This window comes from Enoplosus armatus, chromosome 23 (assembly GCF_043641665.1).
Source record: "Enoplosus armatus isolate fEnoArm2 chromosome 23, fEnoArm2.hap1, whole genome shotgun sequence".
NCBI classification, from domain to species: Eukaryota; Metazoa; Chordata; class Actinopteri; order Centrarchiformes; family Enoplosidae; genus Enoplosus; species Enoplosus armatus.
Genome location: NC_092202.1, coordinates 2863047 through 2883698, shown reverse-complemented (window position 1 = coordinate 2883698; position 20652 = coordinate 2863047). Strand labels below are relative to the sequence as shown.

The 20652-nt window shown below is 43.6% G+C and overlaps 1 protein-coding gene across 1 annotated transcript in view; it reads left to right on the top strand.

Annotated features, from left to right (window-relative positions):
- The window catches only part of nhsl2 (NHS-like 2), a 118691-nt gene extending 98255 nt beyond the window's left edge, over nt 1-20436 (top strand). The window contains exons 3-10 of the mRNA XM_070930006.1: nt 1671-1813; nt 4998-5247; nt 14189-14371; nt 15567-16683; nt 16832-17999; nt 18118-18427; nt 19278-19395; nt 20100-20436. Of these exons, the coding sequence (XP_070786107.1) occupies nt 1671-1813; nt 4998-5247; nt 14189-14371; nt 15567-16683; nt 16832-17999; nt 18118-18427; nt 19278-19395; nt 20100-20436 (3626 nt within the window). The remainder of the gene's footprint in view (nt 1-1670; nt 1814-4997; nt 5248-14188; nt 14372-15566; nt 16684-16831; nt 18000-18117; nt 18428-19277; nt 19396-20099) is intronic.
- Nucleotides 20437-20652: the final 216 nt, after the last annotated feature.

Sequence of the window (20652 nt, the reverse complement as noted above, 5' to 3'; positions counted from 1 at the left end):
AAGGCCGTGCAGCAGAGTCTCAAGGCCATTACAGCCTTAAAAGCAGATACAGTCGCCCTCTAAATTCTAGTACTTTACCATATGGATACTGCAGGAAGTCCAGTAGTCACTAAAATGAAGGTAAGATAATCCAGCAGGTCTCATTTTAACTACACAAGACTGAGAACAATGAAGATATTCCACATGAAATTACGACCTATTTGCTACTTTCTCTTCCAGTTTGCAATATAATTACATTTATTTGATTTAATCCAGCATTACTTGATGTTTTTGGGCAGCAGAACACACTTGTTATGGCAAACTGTTGCCTATTTACTCGTCCATCAGATACGGAGCCACATTAGCATTCATTTGGAGTCACGTCTCTGGCGAACTGAAGTGAAATATTCACACTTTTGATGGGAGCAGTGACAGTGAACCAAAAGAGTAAAGCTGCAGGCCGTAAAACCAAAACTATGAGCTGAAAGACGTTATAAAGCTACACAGAGTTCACGTAAATTGAAGTTTTCTAATTCCTCAAATTTACTTCAAACAGGACCATGAACATTAAAAATGGACATTTATGAAACATTTATTGTATTTGAATGTATAAAATGTGAGAAAAAAAATGTACACAATTCTTGATACCAATGTGTATTTTCTCAGCACCCTCGTGTAAGTCTCTTTCACTCTGCTGGGCTGCAAATTATGATAATTTTCATTATTGAATCATTCACAGATTCATTCCCTCGATTGTTCCTTCAGTCTATTAATCTGTAAAATGCTGGATAACACTGTGAAACGTCCACCACAGTTTCTCTAAGCCCGATATAAAATCCTCTGAACGATGGAGATGGTCATTGTTTGTTTATTTTAGTTATATTTATATGTTGACTTTGGTGGGTGCCTTCGTTGTCACCCACCCCCTTGTGTCGCTAGGCAACCATAATCCACCAGAAAGGAATCCATATTGTCCCGGTGAAGCAAGTCCAACCTAAAACTCTATACCTCACTGACGCTGCTGATCCACTGTCAGCGGGATGGTGCTGGGAGTGTGTGTGTGTGTGTGTGTGTGTGTGTGAGGGCTTTAGGGATGAGTGGGGAGTGGGTCGGGAGTGTGTTTTGGGGTAAAGGATTGGCTGAGGGGTTGTGAGGGGGAGTGTGTGTGTAGCGGGAGAAAGAAAGGGGGGGTTGGGGGTTAGGAATCTGTTTACAATGGCCTGAGGGAGAGTCGTCTAAGCTGCCAGAGAGGGAAGAAACAGTCAGATATCGAGAAGAAGTCCAAGACGAAGAGAGAAAGAAGAGAGGAGTGAATGAAGGAGAGAAAGCCCCCCATGAGAGGATTAAAAACAAACTTCAGGAGTCCTTTAAGGTTCCTCGGCAGAAGTTGCAGCACTGGGAGTCACAAGAGGGAAAACTGCGGGGTGATGCAAAGCAGCAGTCGTACTAGATCTCTGCTCTCGGCCATGCAAATAGGATATGTGGTGTGTGTGTGTGTGTGTGTGTGTGTGTGTTAGTGCACTTTTATTCTTGTGTGCACTGTTTGTTTCTGTGCTGCAGAAAGTTGACGTTAACTTATAGTCTCATTATTTTTTTTTCTTTCTGTCTGTTTGTTTGTGTGCTTGTGCTGTTGGATGCTTTGTGTGTGTGTGTGTGTGTGTGTGTGTGTGTGTGTGTGTGTGTGTGTGCAGACTTTGAGGAGCAGTTGTACGACACCAAGCTGACCGGTCAGACTTTCCGGCATCCGTCCTCGCAGAGCTCTGACGACACGTCCACCTCGCTCAGCCGATCGCCCATCTCCCTCAACAGCAAGAGGCCTGACTTCATCTTCCTGGTAAACACACACACACACACACACACGCACACACACACACACACACACACACACACACGCATGCTCACACCAGATGTCATCTGTCTGGTAAGCAAACACACACATGCTCAAGCTTCATATGCGATTATTTGAAGCCACACATCTGTGAAATAATTTCCACCTTTCTTCCTTTTTCATATTTGACCTTTTCCACGTGCAAACACACACCTGTCCTCCTCTCGTAGTCTCGAGACCGTCACAGCTGACTTCTTGCAGCTGAACACACTCAGAAACCACACCGTGTCCACCCCACTTATCTTTTTCACTTTTCTCTGTGAACAGCGAGAGAGCAGCCTTCACGTTTCTACACCACAGCTTCTTCTTTCTAAACTTATCCCACACTTTCTTCTTCTTCGTGGCTTAGTGGACCAGATGTTACCACCTCATTATACACTCCTGAAGTATGTTTTGTCTCCTTTCCTTCATGTATTAATTTTACACCATGTAGTATCTTCTTCCTTATCTTACCATTTAATGACCTTGTGAGTGCAAGCTGTACTTAATACTTTCCTATTTCAGCATCTGTATCCTATCTGTATGCTCATTTTCAGTATTACTGGTGGAGTCCTCAGTTTCCAGCGCAGGGTTCAAGTTATGTACCCACACACAAGGGACATGCACATACTATACACCAGTGATACTCAACTCGCGGCCCGTGGGCCTAATCTGGTCCGTGATAGGGTGCATAGTGGCCCTCCGATCATTTTTGTTTGTTTGTTTGTTTATATCAATTAGTAAATGTTCAGTAATGTCCCCCGGCTGTTACTTGGGAAGTTGCATATCAGCCTATGAGCGATCTGTGCAGAAGCGGTCAGTTCATGTAGACCTGACGTGGGAGAAGTTTGCCTTTCTGGCAGAAAGACGAGAGACTGCTGTTAGTGTCCCGTGTGAAACTAAAAGTCAACGCTGACTCATTATTTTTACCCAAACGAGGCTCTTTTCCCAAGTAGTTTTGGTGCCTAAACCGAACCAAACTGCGACCGTTTCACAACGTTAACCACATGTTAGATCGGCTTTCTGGCAGAAAGACCTGAGGCCTGTTTATGTTTGTTTATTAATTGGCCCCTGGGTCCCTGTATCGCTGTAACAAATGTCCCCAAATCAATCAGGACTGAAATCTTAAGGATGATAACTTGAAGGTCAGAGTGGGATGTGTCTTATTGATCTGTCGGGCATGCTTCTTTCTTATTAGCAGACTACTGTAGTTTCAGCCTTTTATCAGTAACACAATGCAGTAACAATGTTCTTCTTCCTCAGCAGCTGACAAATGACTATTTCATTGTCACTAATACGGTTTCAGCTAAAGTGTGTGTTGTGACAAAACGCCTCATTGCTTTTGTTATCATCCCTTTTATATAACAGACTAAAGACTGAAATATTCAGAAACTATTGTAGAAGGTGTCCCACCCCCTCGTTTAGATTTGTCAGAATTAGTCATCATCCTTTTCACACTCTCAGCAGGTTTCCATAAACAAATGCCAAATCATTTAGTGTCTTCCAGATGGAAATGTCACTAATACTAGATCAGAGATTAAAATAACAAATAGCATCAGTGCTATTTGTTAGTCATTAAAACAGAGTGACTGATTTTGGATGTAAGACGGGTGGTAAGCACGACTTTAAGGACTTTGTTGTTGTTTTATAAAGTATCTCTGAAGGATCAACATGGATGACACAGACTCTGCAGCTAGTTCCTCTCTGTTTTCACCCTTTCCTTCTCTGCCTTTGCTGCTAATAGTTCTCAGGCCATTTCCCAGAACTCTGACATTATGGCAGCTTGATGGACTCCCGCAGTGATTTTACTGCAAGATGGCTGCACCGTTCCTTCTGCAAGCTGTTAAACAGCTCCGTTAAGTTAATGCCTTTCTCTCTGTTTGGGCTAATTTCAATTAGAATTTGGCAGATTCCCACAAGACGACTTTGAATTTGAATTTCTACAGTACATGCACGTGTTTCTCACATGTAGCTCATCAGAGAGAATAGACTGGACCGTATTGCAGCACTGTAGGTTTCAATGCCTTGCTTAAAGGCTCCTCGGCAGCGGTGGTTTAATGCCAGACAGCTGACAGATGCAAGTTGCTTCCCAGATGGGATTACACCTCCCCGCTGGCACCAGGAACTGAACCAGCAATGTCTCTGCTACTTGTCAGCCTCTGTCCCTGCCGGCTAATCAGATCTAAACAGATATTTCTGCCTTTCTCTTTTCTTTCTCTTTCTCCACTTCTTCTTCTTCTTCTTCTTCTGCTTCTATGTTTTCTGCTTTCCTGCAACAGCTGTAAAAATGTAAATCATCTCACCTCACGTTCTCTCTCTTTTACGATAATTATCTCTTCTAACCACAAGACAGGTGAAAATGAGACGCGTACTGTTTATTATTTGAAATGTTTTTTCTCTCTTAGTCTCTCTGTCTTTCACTCCCTCACTGGCACTGAAGCAGCTTAAAGAGGACAAAACAACGTATTTAGGTGGAGGATGTGTAGATGACCTCCGCCGGGCTGTCTTGCATCCTGCAGGTTTTCCATTGTATTGATTTTAGCTTTAATTGAATTGAGAGTTTATTTCGTTTTTTTGTGTTGGAGCCAATTTAAAGTTAAAAAAAAGAACCCTATTGTCTAATTTTCAAAAGAGCTCGGGTATAAAACAGAAACAAGACCTCTCAAAGAAGTTGAAAGTATGGCACCACAAAAGCAGAGATAATTGAATCTGAGCTCATATATCACTGGGAGGAAATGAAGTTAGGAACAGGCTGCATCAAGATGGCCGAAATGGATGAGAATACATTTGGATGGCACGACAAAAATGTACCTTTTTTTTGTACAATACAGTTTAGGAGCAAGAAGAAAACTGACCATAAATAATTAAAAATAACCCTTAATCTCATTAATCTAATTGACTGTCGTTGTGTGAATACATAGAGAAAGACTTAGCATCTTTCAGCTTACTGTTTTGGTTCACTCTCATCAACGTCCTTTCCAGTTGCAGCAGGCAGCTGTTTTCAGTAATAAACCCAGTGAACACTACCTGCTCAAGGACACATCAGGACAGATGTGTTCAGGAGTCTCACAACATTTGATCTCATCTCTCTGAAGCAGCTGGATCAGATCGCTCACTACGTCTAACGCCGCCTTTCTTCTTCTCCCTCTAGCCGGCATCCAAGCAGCTCTACGAAGATGAAACCACCTCCTCGGTGTTTGGACTGAGGTCCGCGACCGACCCGTCTCCCTCCCCGACCCCGTCGCCCTGCAGCTCAGACCGCCCCCCGCTGGGTTGGAGTAGTAACAACAGCAGCAGCAGCACCGCTACTTCTGCCACCATCGGACCGCCTGTCGCAGAGAAACCACGCTGGCACCTCGGGAGACGCACACCAGGTCACTTCCTGCCGCTCGACATCACAGGTACGATAAAACACCTAAACATAAACATTTCTGAGGTCATGTGGGGTCACATTTGTAGTAAGGCTGCACACACTGTATGTCTGTAATTTAAAGTGCACATGAACGTGAAAAGACATAACCTTGCTATTCTTTGCTGATGTGACGGCACCTTTTTGATGTATATTTTAAGGCTTCCTTTTTGTTGTTTTGCCCTGTTTGTGATGATATGCAACACATTCAAACTCATTGCAGTGGTATTATATGCATCTTAGGCAACTGAGCCTCCAGGATGTTTTCACCGTGACAGTTATTGACGTAGCGCTGCATGAAAATTCTTGACAAAATCCGTGTAGAAGGCAGAATATTTCCTAGCTCTCGCCTTAGAAGTCTTTGGAGGGGCACAGCTACAGAATCTCAGGGAATCCATGAATGTTTCATCGCCTAAACCGGACAGATCCTGAGCCATCAAAGTAGTGAAAGCTGTATTTAGATGAGCACATGTAAACACAGGGTGGTGGTGGTGGTTATCCAATGATGATATTTCATTGTCGACTAATTCATCTGCTGCTTTTCTCTGTTTTATATTGTTGTAAATGGAATATTTTGGGGTTGTTATCTGCGTGTTTCAACGTTTTCTCACATTTTATAAGCAAAACTATTAATCACAAAAAACAACCAACAGGATAACTAAGAGTGAAAATGTTTGCTAGCCTTGTTTGAAAGGTCACATGATCCGTGAGTGAGTAGGAGTGAAACTGAAGAAGGGTTGGGTAGAGGTTAATTATAGTGGGCTGTGGGGTGGGGGTGGGGGGAGTGTGTTGGCTATAGCCAGATGCTTTCAAGCTTTATTTGGTTTTATTAGAATTTATGGCCTCAATAGCAACGTTCTCTGACAAGTCATATGAAATTAAATAGATTAACCCCCAAGATGAGATTGCAGTGGAAATGAATCCGTGCTTGGCTGCTGTTAGATGGCTCTGGATGCCTGACTTGAAAATACACAATGTAATGTGCAAACAACTTCTGAATCATATTTTTATGTCTTTGTCGTCATTGGTTTTATTGTAGTAAAAGAAAAACATTAGTGACTTTGTTCTACACTCTTAACGCCTCAGAGAAAAAGCGAATTCACACATTCTGCGTTGTTCTCGAGGGAGTTGGTTTTTCCTGTGACAGTTGTAGAAGTGAGAGTCATGGGAAATTAGACTGAAGGGAAATGCAAAATAACTGTGAATTTAGGTCTATTTCGAGGTCAGTATAATTTGACTTGGACTTGCTGCAATCACTGCTTCATAATTACAGAAGTAGTAGAAAAAAAACACATGTAACTTGGATTTTGGCGATCTCTCTGCAATCAGAAATAACCTCCCAAATGCTAAAAATGGATCCCTTGTTACCTTGTTTGTGCCTTGTTTTATTAGCATGCCTCTTGTCTCATTGATTGTATAATAATAATGACTTAAACTGGACCATTATTAGCCTAGCTAGCAGCTTTGCTCTAGAGATGGCAATGTTGGCCAGTTGGTCTGTGCCAGACTGAAACATCTTGATTAAATACTGGATGTATTTCCATGTAACTTGTTATACACATTCATGTCACCCACAGCCGGAAGTTTACTCACTCTTCATGTAGCGCCGTCATCAGGTCAAAACCAGATACCTACAAAACTAAGCTGTACTTTGTGTCAGTGCTAAATATTAGCATGCTAACAGGCAACATTTACAGAACCACTGGCACGGCAGCAGACACACGGATTATTTTCTGAATTGATTAGCTAATTGTGAAGTTTAGGAGAGATAATTGGTCCCGGTTATGTATTGGTGTGATAGTCTTTGTAACTTGACTTGTCTAAAAACATTCTTTGCATGACTTTTGGTATGACCCAGGAAATATATGCAAGAATGCAGGCTGGTTTTGCTGGGAAGCAGCATTGCAGCATCTCCATTCTGAGCAGCAGGGCGTGTGGACCTGACAGCAACAGAGACTTGAGATACCGGTTTCTGATGGCTCACAGGCCTCTGAATGCGCAGAGGTCCATTTGACACGCCTAGGACGTTCGTGTAGCCACAACCTTCGGATTCACGTGTGACTGTTGAGACACAAGAATCTGCTTTGGCCTGTCACCCGTTTGACTTCACCTTAGGGACACCTGTCATGTCCTCCCTTTGTCAAACCCAGAATACCTCTCAAGTAGATGACGTTAACCTTAGCGAGATAGCAGCTATGTCTATGTCTCATCTTCTCCCTCCAAAGATTCACAGTTTGGAAGACATCTTTGAACAAAGGTGTGTAGAAACATCTTCACTAGATGGTAGAATCAATACTTTCACGGATGAGGAGGACACATACTGTAGTTAATATACACTAAGATGATCAATGGCGTAAGCTGATCAGGTGAAATTGGACAAGAGGTATCATCTTTAAACCCTCTTTAATTTCACTTAAATCCACATTAGTCATAGAAAAAAACACTTAATAAAGGATGTAAGAAGAAAACCGCAGCTCAGTAGGAAAGCGTCAACATTTTGTTCTCTGCTAGCAGGTTCCCTCGTTGCTTGAACAGTTTGCATATTCATGTCAGAAGTCATAACTCACAGGTTACACTGGATGATGACACACACACACACACACACACACACACACAGATTCTCACTCGACACAACTTTGAGCTTTGAGGTAGAAAATGTTGCCAGAACAAGATTTGACGTCAAGAACATTTTCTTCTTATGATCACATTCGCGATCGCCCTCGCCCATCTCTGGCAGTCAGCTTTGCTTGTGTGCATCGTCTTTGTGTGTGTGTGTGTGTGTGTGTGCTGTCAGAGCTGTTAGTATGCTGTGGTCATCCTCGGCAACATCGTTCTGACACTCCTGCTTCCACTCGTCTCCACCGAGCCTCCTCCTTGTTTACTTTGCTTGCATGTATATGTGTGTGTGTGTGTGTTTGATCCTCCTGTTTTTTTGGCATAGCAACTGCTTCGTCACTGGGTGCCCCCCCCCCTCGCGCATATCCATCTATAGTTTAATATCTCTGTTTCTTTGTCTCTCCCCCCCCCCCCTTCTGTCCCTCTCTCACTCTGCCTCTCTCACCCACTGTGTAGAGGAGTAGAAGGTCAGGTATAATGATGCATGCCTGTGGCGTTGTACTAGGTGGGTATTCACTTCCTTCGGAGAGAAAGAGGTAGAAACAGAGAGAGGAAGGAGGCAGAGAGAGGGATAATAGACTTAGTAGAGAGAGAGAGGGGGGAGTACTTTGAGGACAAGACTGATTTTATTCTGTATTTGTCTTATTGTCAACAAGTCCCTTGAAAAGACGTCTTTCCGACTTCCCCAACCTGTCTGTGGTTCTCAGCCCGAAGCCCATTGGCTCCCTAGTGAAGACGTAAATCTTTAAAAATGGGTCACAATAACATAGCTTCATTCTTTCTAAAGGCTCAGTAATTCCCTGCAACAGCTGGGCACTGTAGTTTTTAGCAAACGTTACTCAAACTGGAGTAAAAAGTGCATTTGTTGGGGACTATTTTCAGCTGTGGATTAATACACATTTTGGTGCTCTTGTGAGTATTTACTGCAGCGGGAGTGGCTCTTTGATGTGTTTTCAATAGTTTTGGATGGATAGTTTTGGACAATGGAGCTCTATGGCTCAGAGGAATAAGCTACTGGGCTTTGGCTGCACACACAACACTTATTAGCAGGATCAATTCACTGCTGGTTTTGGTCTTTTCATGGGATTTGTTGACAATAACAAAACTATAGAACATCACCAGACTCATCCAGCTTGTTACTGTGACACCCAGTCTCTCTCTGTCTCTCACTCTCTTTCTCTGTAAACCAGCGAACAGGTAGCTTGCAGCCAGCTTGCTGTTGCCATGGTAACTCGCCACTCTTCCTCTCTCCTCCCTAAAAAATAAATAAATAAATAAATAAAGCGAAGAAACATTAGCGAAAGAAAGAAAGAGGAAGTGAGGAAGATAAGAGAAAGGGAGAAGATGCAGTTTGAGGAAAGACGAAGAAAGAAGAAGAGGAGGAGGAGGAGGAGGAGGAGGAGGGATACAGGATGAGAGAATAATGAATGAAGGATAATGAGACAAACATTTTGTCAAAGCTCCTTCCTCCCACTTTCCTTCCTCTTCCTCCTCCTGCACTCTTCTTTCTCTCCGGCCCTGCACATCTCGCTCTGGAAATTTTCATGAATGACTGAAGCACTGTAGGCAGTGAAGATGTGAATGCAGAACAGACAAAGAGACAGACAGGCAGTAGGCAGACAGACAGGCTGGCAGAGTAAGACATTTATCTTTTTTTTTTTCCTTTTTTTTTAAGAGGTCCCTAAAATTGATCTGATTTTACGAAGATCCAATTCTTATTTAAATGTTGTCTATTTAAGTAAGTAAGTAGTTTGGGATCATTATACAGGGGTTACTTTTTTATTAAGTCTGTAAATTTGGTCGTTAATGCCACAAAAAAGAAAATAATGAGGCTTGCAGACAGGTAGGTAAACAGCTTGCAAATGTTGTCTTAAAAGAGGCATTTTGTGAATGTAGTTCTGAATGTAGTGTTCAGATAGTCAGTTAGGGAAGCAGACAGCTTGTGAATGTGGAATTCAGCAGAACCACAGACAAGCATTCATACTGTTGAGCTGCAGGCGGTCTAATCCTCTCAGTTTACCTGGAACGCCTCCGTCTACCAGGAATCTGACAGGGGGGCGGGACTTTTCAGAACTACGGCTAATCCTATTGGCTGCACATTATGCCCTTTGTGACAAGAATCCATTGCTGGGCAGCAATTTGAACGCACGTCTCCTGCTCGTCGCTTTGTGGAGGTGTTCGACATTTGGTCCAACAGTACACTTGATCCTTAGACTGTTGCTACTGTTTGATGTGTTGAAGTTGTCTTATTGTTTGTTCTTGAATTCAGTACCCAGAACTCTATAAAGCAGTACTGACAAGGTTAACTGTTATACAGTGTGTACTACATACTTATCGTCAAAGTGTACTGTTTTATGCAAAATTCTGAACATAAAAAAATATGTTTTTCTTTGTTTTTGGAGCTCTTTCACCACCATCCTCAATTTATCTAAATGCTTCCCAGTTTTGAGCAGCTCCTCTATTTCCTTTGTGCATTACAATGTGGGAGAAGAGTGTTCATCAACAGCAGACTCAGAAATCGACTGTGTTTAGTATGCACACCGTCTGGTTTGAGTACACTTCATTTTGTCACTTTTCACACTACTGTGTATCACTAAACTGGGACAATCTCATTATTATTACTCTGATAAACTGATGTTCAGCTGCTGACATTAACCTTTTGAAAGCAGGATAAGAACAAGAACATTTAGTTTGTTATTTATTTTTTAATTCATGAAAAACATTTTGGACTCATCAGTAGTTGTTATTGCTTCTGCTTGCCGCCATTTTCTTTTGCTATTAAAACAGGGTGCATTTATTTGCTTCCGCTGGAGCTTTCAACTGTATCACATGGCCTTCATCAGGAGTTTGCTCTGTTGTCATGCAACTGAAGATCCTCTATGACTTTCTTATTCATGTTGGCTTGAAATTTCGAGATGACAGTTAATTCCTGATCTTGTAAAGAGCAAAGCTGTCTCCCTGCAAGGTCCTCATACTCTCCTTGTCTGGAGCTTTTGACCATATCAAACAGTCTTCATCAGCATCATTCGTCAACTGCTTTTTCCAAGGTCAAGAGGGAACTGTCAGCCTGGAGATGGGATATCATTTAGGAAGAGAAAGGCAGTTTTTTTTCTGATTATAGAGCCAAAGTTTCATGTACGCCACCACCAGTTAATCATGTAGTAACCACAAGGGTTTGAGGGTTACGCAGTATTTTGACGTCAAAACACTGACAGGAGAATTACTGCAGTTACAGCCTGTTAATACGAGTAACAGGGTCTTTGGCTGCAGTAATGGAGACCTGTAAACCTGTAACATCTGTATTTCAGGACAGGACGTCCACAAACACTCACAGCAGGCAGAAAAGCAGAGGAACCAGGGCCATACTGAAGAGACATCATGATGAATGAATCATCGTCTTGTCTCTCTGGTGAAGGCTGCTGATAGTTGAAATAGTGTCTATTATTTATGGCTGCAGGAGCAACACAAAGACTGCCAGCCTCTGAACGGCAGCTCGATCACAGACACAGGCCTGTGGAGAAAGTCAACGCGACTGTACGCACGTATGAATGCTACGTGTTTGCTGCCCGAGACTGCAAAAATCCTGTATGAAATCAGGATTAAAGAGGCAGACAGTCCAGCAGGAAGTGGGAGAATGCATGACAGCCAGACAGGAAGTCATATTTAGCCTCGCTCAATGGCTGAGTCATAGCTTGGTCGCTGCTGGATGGCTGTAGATGTTTCAGCCCAAACACTCTTATTTATTCATGCACAGGGGGGAATAGCAGTTGAATGGCACTCAGTGAATGAGCTAAACGGACAGATTGTTGGAAAGATAGACACAGGATGAATGGCTGAGGCAAATAGGCTGTTGGAGAGATAAAGAGATAAAGATACAGGTGGAAAAAGAGACAGGCAGTCAATGAGTGAAGCAGAGGAAAACAGGTGGAAAGATCCCCTCAAATTTGAAAGAGACAGAATCAGTTATTTAATGATTGTCTAGCCAGGAAATTAGATTTCTGGCTTCCAAAATTAATTTTGTGCAGAACCTCATTAACTGTGTCAAGACAGACACTCCCAGCCCTCCTAACTTTGAACATTCATTTGGTGATTTGCAGGTCAAAAGGGTTCTCAATGTCTTGGTTGAAACCTGCAAATCGAGTCACTGGACCGAAGTCTTGATTGAAAACTTTGTTCCTGAAGGATTTTCACTGCTGATACAGTCGACATGGTCACCTCACAGGGATAAACACCGGTACTATTCACCACAAATGAACTTACGAAGACTTTTGGATGAAACTTTTTATGCTGAAACTCAATATGCTTGTTTACAACTGATAATATAGTTAGTTTAGTTTAGTTAGTGCATCACACTAGACAGTTACAGATAATCAAGTATTATGATCAGCTCCTGTTCATCGACCCTTTACAGAACTGGGAGTATTTTCAAAGTGACTAGTTCTTTTAAATTATTAGTAGTAACTAGCTACTTAATTAGTATTTATTTAAAGTAAGTCACCCAAAAGAGTGTGGTCAGAGGTGACAACAGGCCGGATTGTTCCTTTAAACTGGATGAACAACGGAATAACAACACGTGATGAGCTTTTCTCCGTAACAAAGCCCTCCGTTATGTCTCCAAGCTGTGGGTAAAATCTGTATCACTGAAGCTTAATTAGTTGTTTTTTCTGTCAATGTTTGGTGCCGGGAATATTACCATGTAGAGTCTGCCTGCTATTAGCTTGCTCTTTGGTCTCTCAGATTGCTCAAACATTTGTAATTCCGTGTTGTTCAATGCTTGGATGTATAATTCATACACGGCGCTGCAACAGGGACACAACAAGGAAGGAGGGCGGGGTGGAGTCAGATAGACGGGAAGACAGACACATAAACAGGTAGATAGACAGGTAGAGATACTGATGGTGAATGTGGATGTACTTCACGGGAGGCTAAAAGTGCCACAGACTGTTTCCTGCGCTTTGTTTTTTGTTTTCCGTTAGACGTCACGTTGGTTTATGGTTTGCAAGAGAAGCAGCTATTGACTTTGACAACACAAAGCTTGATTCATGAAGGAACAAAAAGCAGGAGATCTGTGTTTTTTTATATTTTGCTTACAGAGACCCATTAAAGTCAGTAGTTGTACAATAAATACTATATTGTTCCTTTAACTCAGTTTGTTTTGGTACTGGTGGCGTAATGCCAGTACACTTTTCCATCGATCCAACTTCATTTGATTCATTTACTTTGTTGTCTCATTGATTTTATGTGTGTGTGTGTGTGTGTGTGTGTGTGTTTCCTGTCTGTCTGATTTAACATCCCAGGCTTCACTCACCAAGTAAAAAAACAAAGCTTCACCGAATGCCCTAATTTTGTTGTAGGAGATAAATCTTAGCAGTAGCCTGCATCCGATATAAAAACAAGGCTGATGGCTTAATAGAAGCCTGACTTGAGTTCTGCAGCCGGGTGAGAGACGGCACTGCATGTCATTGAGGTAATCAAGTCAAACCTGCTGCCTCCGATGACTCATTGGATTACTGTCAGCCCAGACAAGACATCAGAGGGACAGGAAGTACAACAGAACAGCAGGTTTCTCAGCAGCATCTGCTGTAAGTCACTCTGGATTAAAAAATAATGACTGCAGAAAACGTAAAAACATAAACATGTAGGTTTATAAAAAAAAGAAAGCGAGTCTGTTCAAGCTTGTAGTTACACCAGTTTAATGTTCTCTTTGTCATGTGTGCTCGTTCAGCTGAGACAAAAACCTGGTGATTTAAACAAACTACTGGCAGGGGGTCCAGATTCGCCCCCCCGGAACAATTTCATAAGGTTCATCAGTATTATATAATATATATATATATATATAATCAGTATTCCTGCCTTTTTTCTTTTTCTTCCAAAGCTTCATGTTTGCAATTTCATCACATTGATTTCATGCAGAATATAAAATTATGGTTCGTGCAACTGCAGCCATTTAGGCCACATTACTGCACGTTATTCAAATGCAGTGCAGCACTACAAGTTGTGTCCTTCGTGGTCCGTTTCTCACAAAGTAAACATTTTATTTGAGTGAGACAAGCTGGGTATATCGACTTTAATAAAAACAGTAAATCTTATTTGTCTTGGGTTGAAAACACTGCACCCTGTTAAGTATGACAAATCAGGTGATGCGCACAGAATCAAATTCCTCTCTACATCTCTATCTCTCAGGAGTCATAATCTAATACTTTATTGCCATGTCAACAACATGATTGAATTAAGTGTTTTATTGAATTTACTCTGTGTCAAGTAAAATGACTCTCCCCATCCTCTCACTGACCCCTGTTCCTCTGTTTCCCCTCCAGGTGAAGGAGGGGGAGGAAAATTCCACGGCGTCGACCTCCTCCAGCACTCCCCATCCCCATCCCCCTCTCCAGGGGACCCCTTTCCCCACCAGCCCCGCTCCCTGGAGCCCGTCACGGACACCTTCCACCAGAACCTCCCCCTGAGGAAGACACACTCTGACCTCGACACGACTTCACCTGCAGGTGTGTGTAACCATTAAGCTCTTACCCTCCTCCAATGTTTTCCTTCTCAGTTTCGTCTTTCTTGTGTCCCCGTGGTGCAGATCTCGTTACTGCTCACATGAACTAAAGCGCCGCATTCAGTCAAAGGCAGCAAAGAGGGAAAAGAAAGGAACAGATCACAACAACTTGAAAAACTCTTTTTCTACTAACCTAACTCTGTTGGCGTTGTTAGAAACTTTTGAACTTTTTTTGGCTACAAAAAGACCCGTAGATTTTACTGCACAAGGTGTTGCATCTTCTGCTTTTTGAAGCTGTGAAAACATTTCCCTTTTCATTTGATAACTTGGGAGAAGGCAGAGATGGGATCATGACAGCTAACATTTTTGTATGTTTCTACTACTCTTTCTACTACCACTTTCTACTACTTTTCATCAAAGTTTTTATTGATTCAAAGGTAAAAATATATTAATTTTAACTACTTTCCTTAAAAGGGGTCACTGAGGCAGGAAAACATCTTAATAATTTTTTCTTCCTGCTTTTCATCAACCGAATTTTGAATTTTTACAAAGAACAGCAGATTAATGTTGGGTTAATCATTTATTTCCCCTGTATTTGCAGTAATCTGTTTTGCTCAGCGAAGGATGGCCAGGATCTTTTCATGTCTAATTGTTTATTCACTGCAACAAGGACACTCAATCACAAGAAAAAGCAAAAACATCTAAGCTAAGCATGTATCCAACATTTAAACAAATTGATTTCAATTGAATCAAGATTAACTTTAGGAACACAATATTTCTGTAATTTGTTCCATGCCCGTGACCCAGTCTAAACATTTTATAGCCTTTTTTTGAATCCTGATTCACTGCAGACCATGGCGAACACTTCAGTGTTAGTATATAATATAAGGCAGACCTGTGATGTAGGTGCATAGGAGAAAGAAATGCATCTTTATACTATCTCTACAGCCTGCAACAACCAATCACAAAAGGAGGTCAAATGACAGGAACACAAGACGAGTTTTATTGTCTGAAGGTTTATGACCTTTATGAGATTTTGTGCTGACAGCATGCAGGAGTCCATAACTCTTTCAGCATTTTTTAGGAGGTTGTATCTGCTGGGCAGCTATAGATAGATAGGAGCTGTGGAGTGTTTATTTCTTCATGTGAGGTTTTATGGTCAGTTGAGTTCATGTTGATCACTTTAGTTTCTTCCATAGATAACACTTTGGAGCAGCGTGCCCGGGACAAACTTCACCCAGGAACTATGGACCACTCTGGGCTGCTGTGCTCAAACACACCCTCCACTTCCTGGAACGGACCTAAGGGCTCCACCTTTTCTCCCGGAGCGTGGAACGAGCCTTACAATTACAGCATGAACAAAGGCCCAGCAGTTCCGCCCAAACAGCACAGCATCATCGGTAATGCAGGAGGGGGGGGGCAGGACGGGGTGATGTTGGTGAGCTCAGGACAGTCGATGAGCTCACATTCCAGTTCATTCACATCTGTGACGAACCCTTCTGGGAGAGGAGGGAATAATATGCCAGGGATTTCACTGGCAGCGGCGATGATGGGGAAGAGGAGCGAGACTGAAGGGGCTGCAGCGGACGGAGGAAGAGGAGGAGGAGGGGGAGTTGGGGAGGCAGGGAGAGGGCGGGAGAGGTCGGCACGTTCCATAGCAGCAGCGAACGCCTTCAAGTTCCGGGAGCGTTCCCTTTCTACACCCACAGATTCTGGTTCCTTCTGCTTTACAGAAGGCGGTATATGCCAGCCAGATGGGAACATTGTGTCTACAGGGAACGGGAATGCTATGGCAATAACGGACCACCAACAACACCATCATAACTTCCTGGGTTTGAGTGAGAACTATGCCCTTCTCTACCCTAGAGGGAGCTCTGAAGACAGTGCCAGTACCACGGACACAATCTCTGTCACAGCTTCAGACTACAGCGCTGATGGCCGCTTGCGTCTGCGCTCCCGCTCAATCTCTCTTAAGAAATCCAAGCGCAAGCCTCCACCTCCTGTGAGGAGCGTCTCTCTCATGAAGAACCTTGGAGAAGCAGAGGGGAGAATCCACCATCAAGGCAGTCTTTACCGGGATGGCCGGCCAAAGAGCCTGCACATCCCCAGGGACCACTTCCCAGACTTCCAGCCCGATTTCCTCCTGCCTAGCTCTTCCTGCGCTTCTAAACCCAGTGTTGTTGAGCGGGAGCTGGGCCATGGAGGCACTGATGGACCCCCAAGCCTGGAGGTCCAGGCACCAGAGAGGGAGGGAGAGACAGAGCTGACCTTCCCCACTCACTGGCAGCTGGGGGAGTGGAAGAATGACCCTTACAGGTTGGAAATGAAACTACACTATATGTTAAAAACTTGCTTAGTCCAGTTTGAATCTGTCTGCCTGTCTGGTTATTTGTGTTCTTATTCAAACTAGTATGCATTGGCTCTTATGGTTACTCAAAGTTTGTTCTTCTTTGCTCTTCTCCAGGTCTCTATCAGGCTCCAGCACAGCAACAGGTACCACAGTGATTGAATGTATGAAAGTCAGAGGTAGCTCGGAGTCCCTGCTTGATTCTCCCTCAACCTCCAGAGCCACCTCTCCCTCACAGCTCTCCACAGAAATTGACATCAAGGCATCCTCGCCGTTCAAACCCCCAGGACTTATGTCCCCGTCAAGTGGCTACTCCAGCCAGTCAGAGACTCCCACCCCAACTGTTCCACTCAGTCAAATGGCATGTCAGGGAACAGTAGGGACAATAGGGACTTTAGGGTGTAAGTTGCGCCCGAAGATCCCAGAAAGGAAGTCATCGCTACCGTCACCCAAGGACCCAGCTGCGAGGTCTAGATTGTCATTTGAAATGCCTGGGAATGCTCATCTGGAGTTGTCATCAATCAAGCCAAAGCAAAAGGCCAGCAGACGGCATTCTGACACCTCAACGGCAGCAAAACCGGGAAAAATTAGCCCCAGCTCTTCACAGGCATTGCCTGTGGTTACCCAGAATGAGCTGAAGACAGTTCGGCTTCGCTCTGTCTCTCGTGGTGACTTGGAGGACTGCCCTGATGGGGCGTCTGACACCATCGAAGAAGAACAGCATGGCCGAGACCTTGGCGAGGACCCCAGCCCACCACCCACCCTGCCAAAACCCAAACCACCTGTTGCTGTCAAGCCCCCGTTGCCCAAACGGCCTCTAAATCTCCTCCTCAAGTCTCCTTCCCCTTCCTCCACTTCCCCCCTAGCCCTCGACTCACCTCCTGGCTCACCTGTGGACAGGCCCGTCCCGCTAGGCAACATCTACAAAGTCATGAAAAAACCCAAACCCAAAAAACCTCCACCACAAACTTCAACTAGTCCCTCTGTTTTCCCAGATTCTACCACTGTTCCACAAACTGCCTATGATCATCCATTCCTCCCCCACTCCCAGTCCCTCTTTGATCTCCCTCCTCTTCCAGAGCCCCAGCCTCTCCTGGAAGACCCAGCAATGGAGCCTGAATTTGACGCAGACCCAGAGATCCCTCTCGGTCCTGAGGACGGCGGCTCACTCCCCTCTCCCTGCAGTAATCAGGAGGCCCCAGAGCTCCAGGACAAGAGCAAGACACTCCCCTCAAGGATGACAATCTCCTGTCTGGCAGAGCTGTCGGACAAAAAGAAACCCAAGGTGAAGAGACATCTCTCAAAAAATGCTTTATTTTAGGGGTGTCCTTGTGGTTTAGGTCAATACGTGCATCCCATTGCTGTACTGATCTGATGGTAAAAACATTCTCATTCCTTTACAGGTTCCACCTCCAGTCCCCAAGAAGCCGAATGTCCTGCTTCTTCCCTCGTCGGTCCAATCCTCCACCAACGGCAGCACAGAACGTCAGACGCCACAGGCCGACAGCCCTGTGGGTCTTCGATCTCCTGTAGGAGCATTTTCACCAGAAGAGTTTCCCTGTGCTCCTAGTGTTCATGATATGCCAGAGCAAGATGAAAACCATTTGGGAACAGACGAAGAGAGTTCCAAAGAGTCATCACTTCAGTCATCTTTGCAGGATACCTCCCTCACAGAGGTTGGAGAGAAAATGGCCAGCACTGGGATTGGGGCAGGTATGTTTTAGGAGAAGGTTTTGTGACTAGGGTCACAGGGTATTTAGAAATTAAATCTGATTCTTTGTCTGAATCAGGCATGACTCACCATGTTTTTTTTTAGGCATTTCTCTCTTACACCTGTACTTCAGGCTCATTCTCTGGCTCCACCACACAATTAAACTCCAGCTTTACTTTAAACATTTAAAAGACACTGACAAAGCTGAGGAACATTAAAAAGGAGTACCCCACCGAAAGTCTTTTAAGAAGAAAATTCTTATCCCGTAGGCTTGGTTTGTAGCCTGGTCCTTTGCAGAGGACAGCAGCTGTAGCTATAGCTGTTGTTAATCAGAGTTGTCAAGGTGTAGTTGTTATTTAGAAGCCATGTACAATGAGATCCAATAAGAAAACCTTTTGAGTGTGAAGTTGGCCACTTGGACCAATCTAAATTAAATAAACCCTAGCATATATTCAGTATTTGCTAACGCATATTAGCTGATAAATACTGTTTGCTGCTGCTTTTGATTAGGATCCTTCCCTGCTGCGTTTGATGCTTAACCTCCTGATTCTGCTGGAGGAGATTTCTCAGACCAAATCAAAACACAGAGTGTTTCCCACTGTTTGTAACAGTGGATACGACATTTATCATTATTATCTAATTATTACTTGACTCTGTCTGTAACTGAGTCAGATTTACTTTAATTGCAAGGGACATACACATGTATTATGAATATTGCCTAAAACAACCACAAAGCCTGCAGAAATGCACAGATATGATGTGTTTGGTAAAGACTCAATGAACTAAACATATGTAATTCACAAAAAATACATTTAATATGATGTTTTGATGAGAATTCTCTGTCTTGCTCAGATGACTTGGCAGCCAATGAGAAGACGGTACTCCACATTGCAGAGGAAACAGATGACGACTTGTTGCCCAGCACACCTGCAACACACACCACCGAAGACCTGTTCACTATTATTCACAGGTTTGGACATGTGCACACATACATCCAATTCACATTTCAGACATACAGTACTATGACAATACTCTAGTATTTATACTGCAGTAGATGCCTTTTCTCAAGTGGTTGTTGGAAAGGTTAAAAAGTGCATTACAGTCTGTTTTGACAGTACAAATGGTTTCAGCCTAGCCTACACCAAGCTTGCCTGCCGGCTTATTATAACCCAGAGGATGTGACGAAAGACGCATTGTCTTGTTGAAAAGGTGTGAGGCAGACAGAGCATAAGGTTCCCTAGCAACGGTTACATGTATAGTGGGTTACTGCACGACCAGCAGCTCTTATTTTGTCCTTTTATTTCAGAATCTCTCTCTCACACACAGAATCACAAGAAAGCTAGTCTCTAAGCAACAAGTGTTCATGATTTTACCTTGCATGATGCTGAAAATAGCTTGGAAGGCAGAGAAGAAAAGGTGAGGAGGGGAAAATGAGGAACGGGAGTCAATGTTTTCATCTCTTACAAGAAAGGATGGAGTCCCTTCTGTAGTTACACGATTTAGATGTTTTATTCTCTAAAAGCAGAGGTGTCAATCTAAGTTTGACTCATGTGGTTTGAGGAGTACATTTCAAATTATGAATTGAAACAGCCACAAATGGTGGGGAATTTAAATGTGCTTCTTTATTTTCCCATTCTCCACCTTTGCTAATAATCCTCTCTTCTCTTTGCCCAGGTCCAAACGAAAGGTTCTAGGTCGTAAGGAGCCGTCGGACTCCTTCGGCAGCCGCCAGAGCCTGGTATCCCCGGTGAAGCACAGCACCAGCGGTAGCGACATCCGAAATCTGACCTTAGGCAGCAGTCAGAGGTCGAGCTCCCGCAATGAGAACTTCATGGCCCTGCTTCAGAAGAAAGGCAGCAAGTCTTCCAGTGGAGGAGCCAGAGTCTCTGCTATGGAGCTGCTCAAAAGCACAAACCCTCTGGCACGACGGGTGACAGAGTTTTCAACCACCACGTCGACTGGCGAGGGAGGAGACGTGGCATCCGGGAATGGCAAACCCAACGATCAATGAACGGGAGTTGTGTTAACGGACGTTAACCAAGTCCGTATGCAGATGACAAAGCTACCAACCAATTCTACAATGTGCCACCCGCTGCAGATGGGGCTTTCTGACTAACATGTCCAACCGGATCGCTCCAACTACTGATTGACCATTTGCACTGTCCAATCAAATTGGAGTACATTTTTGGACAAAATGGTCCCTCCCATGGTTGAAGCGCTATTGTTC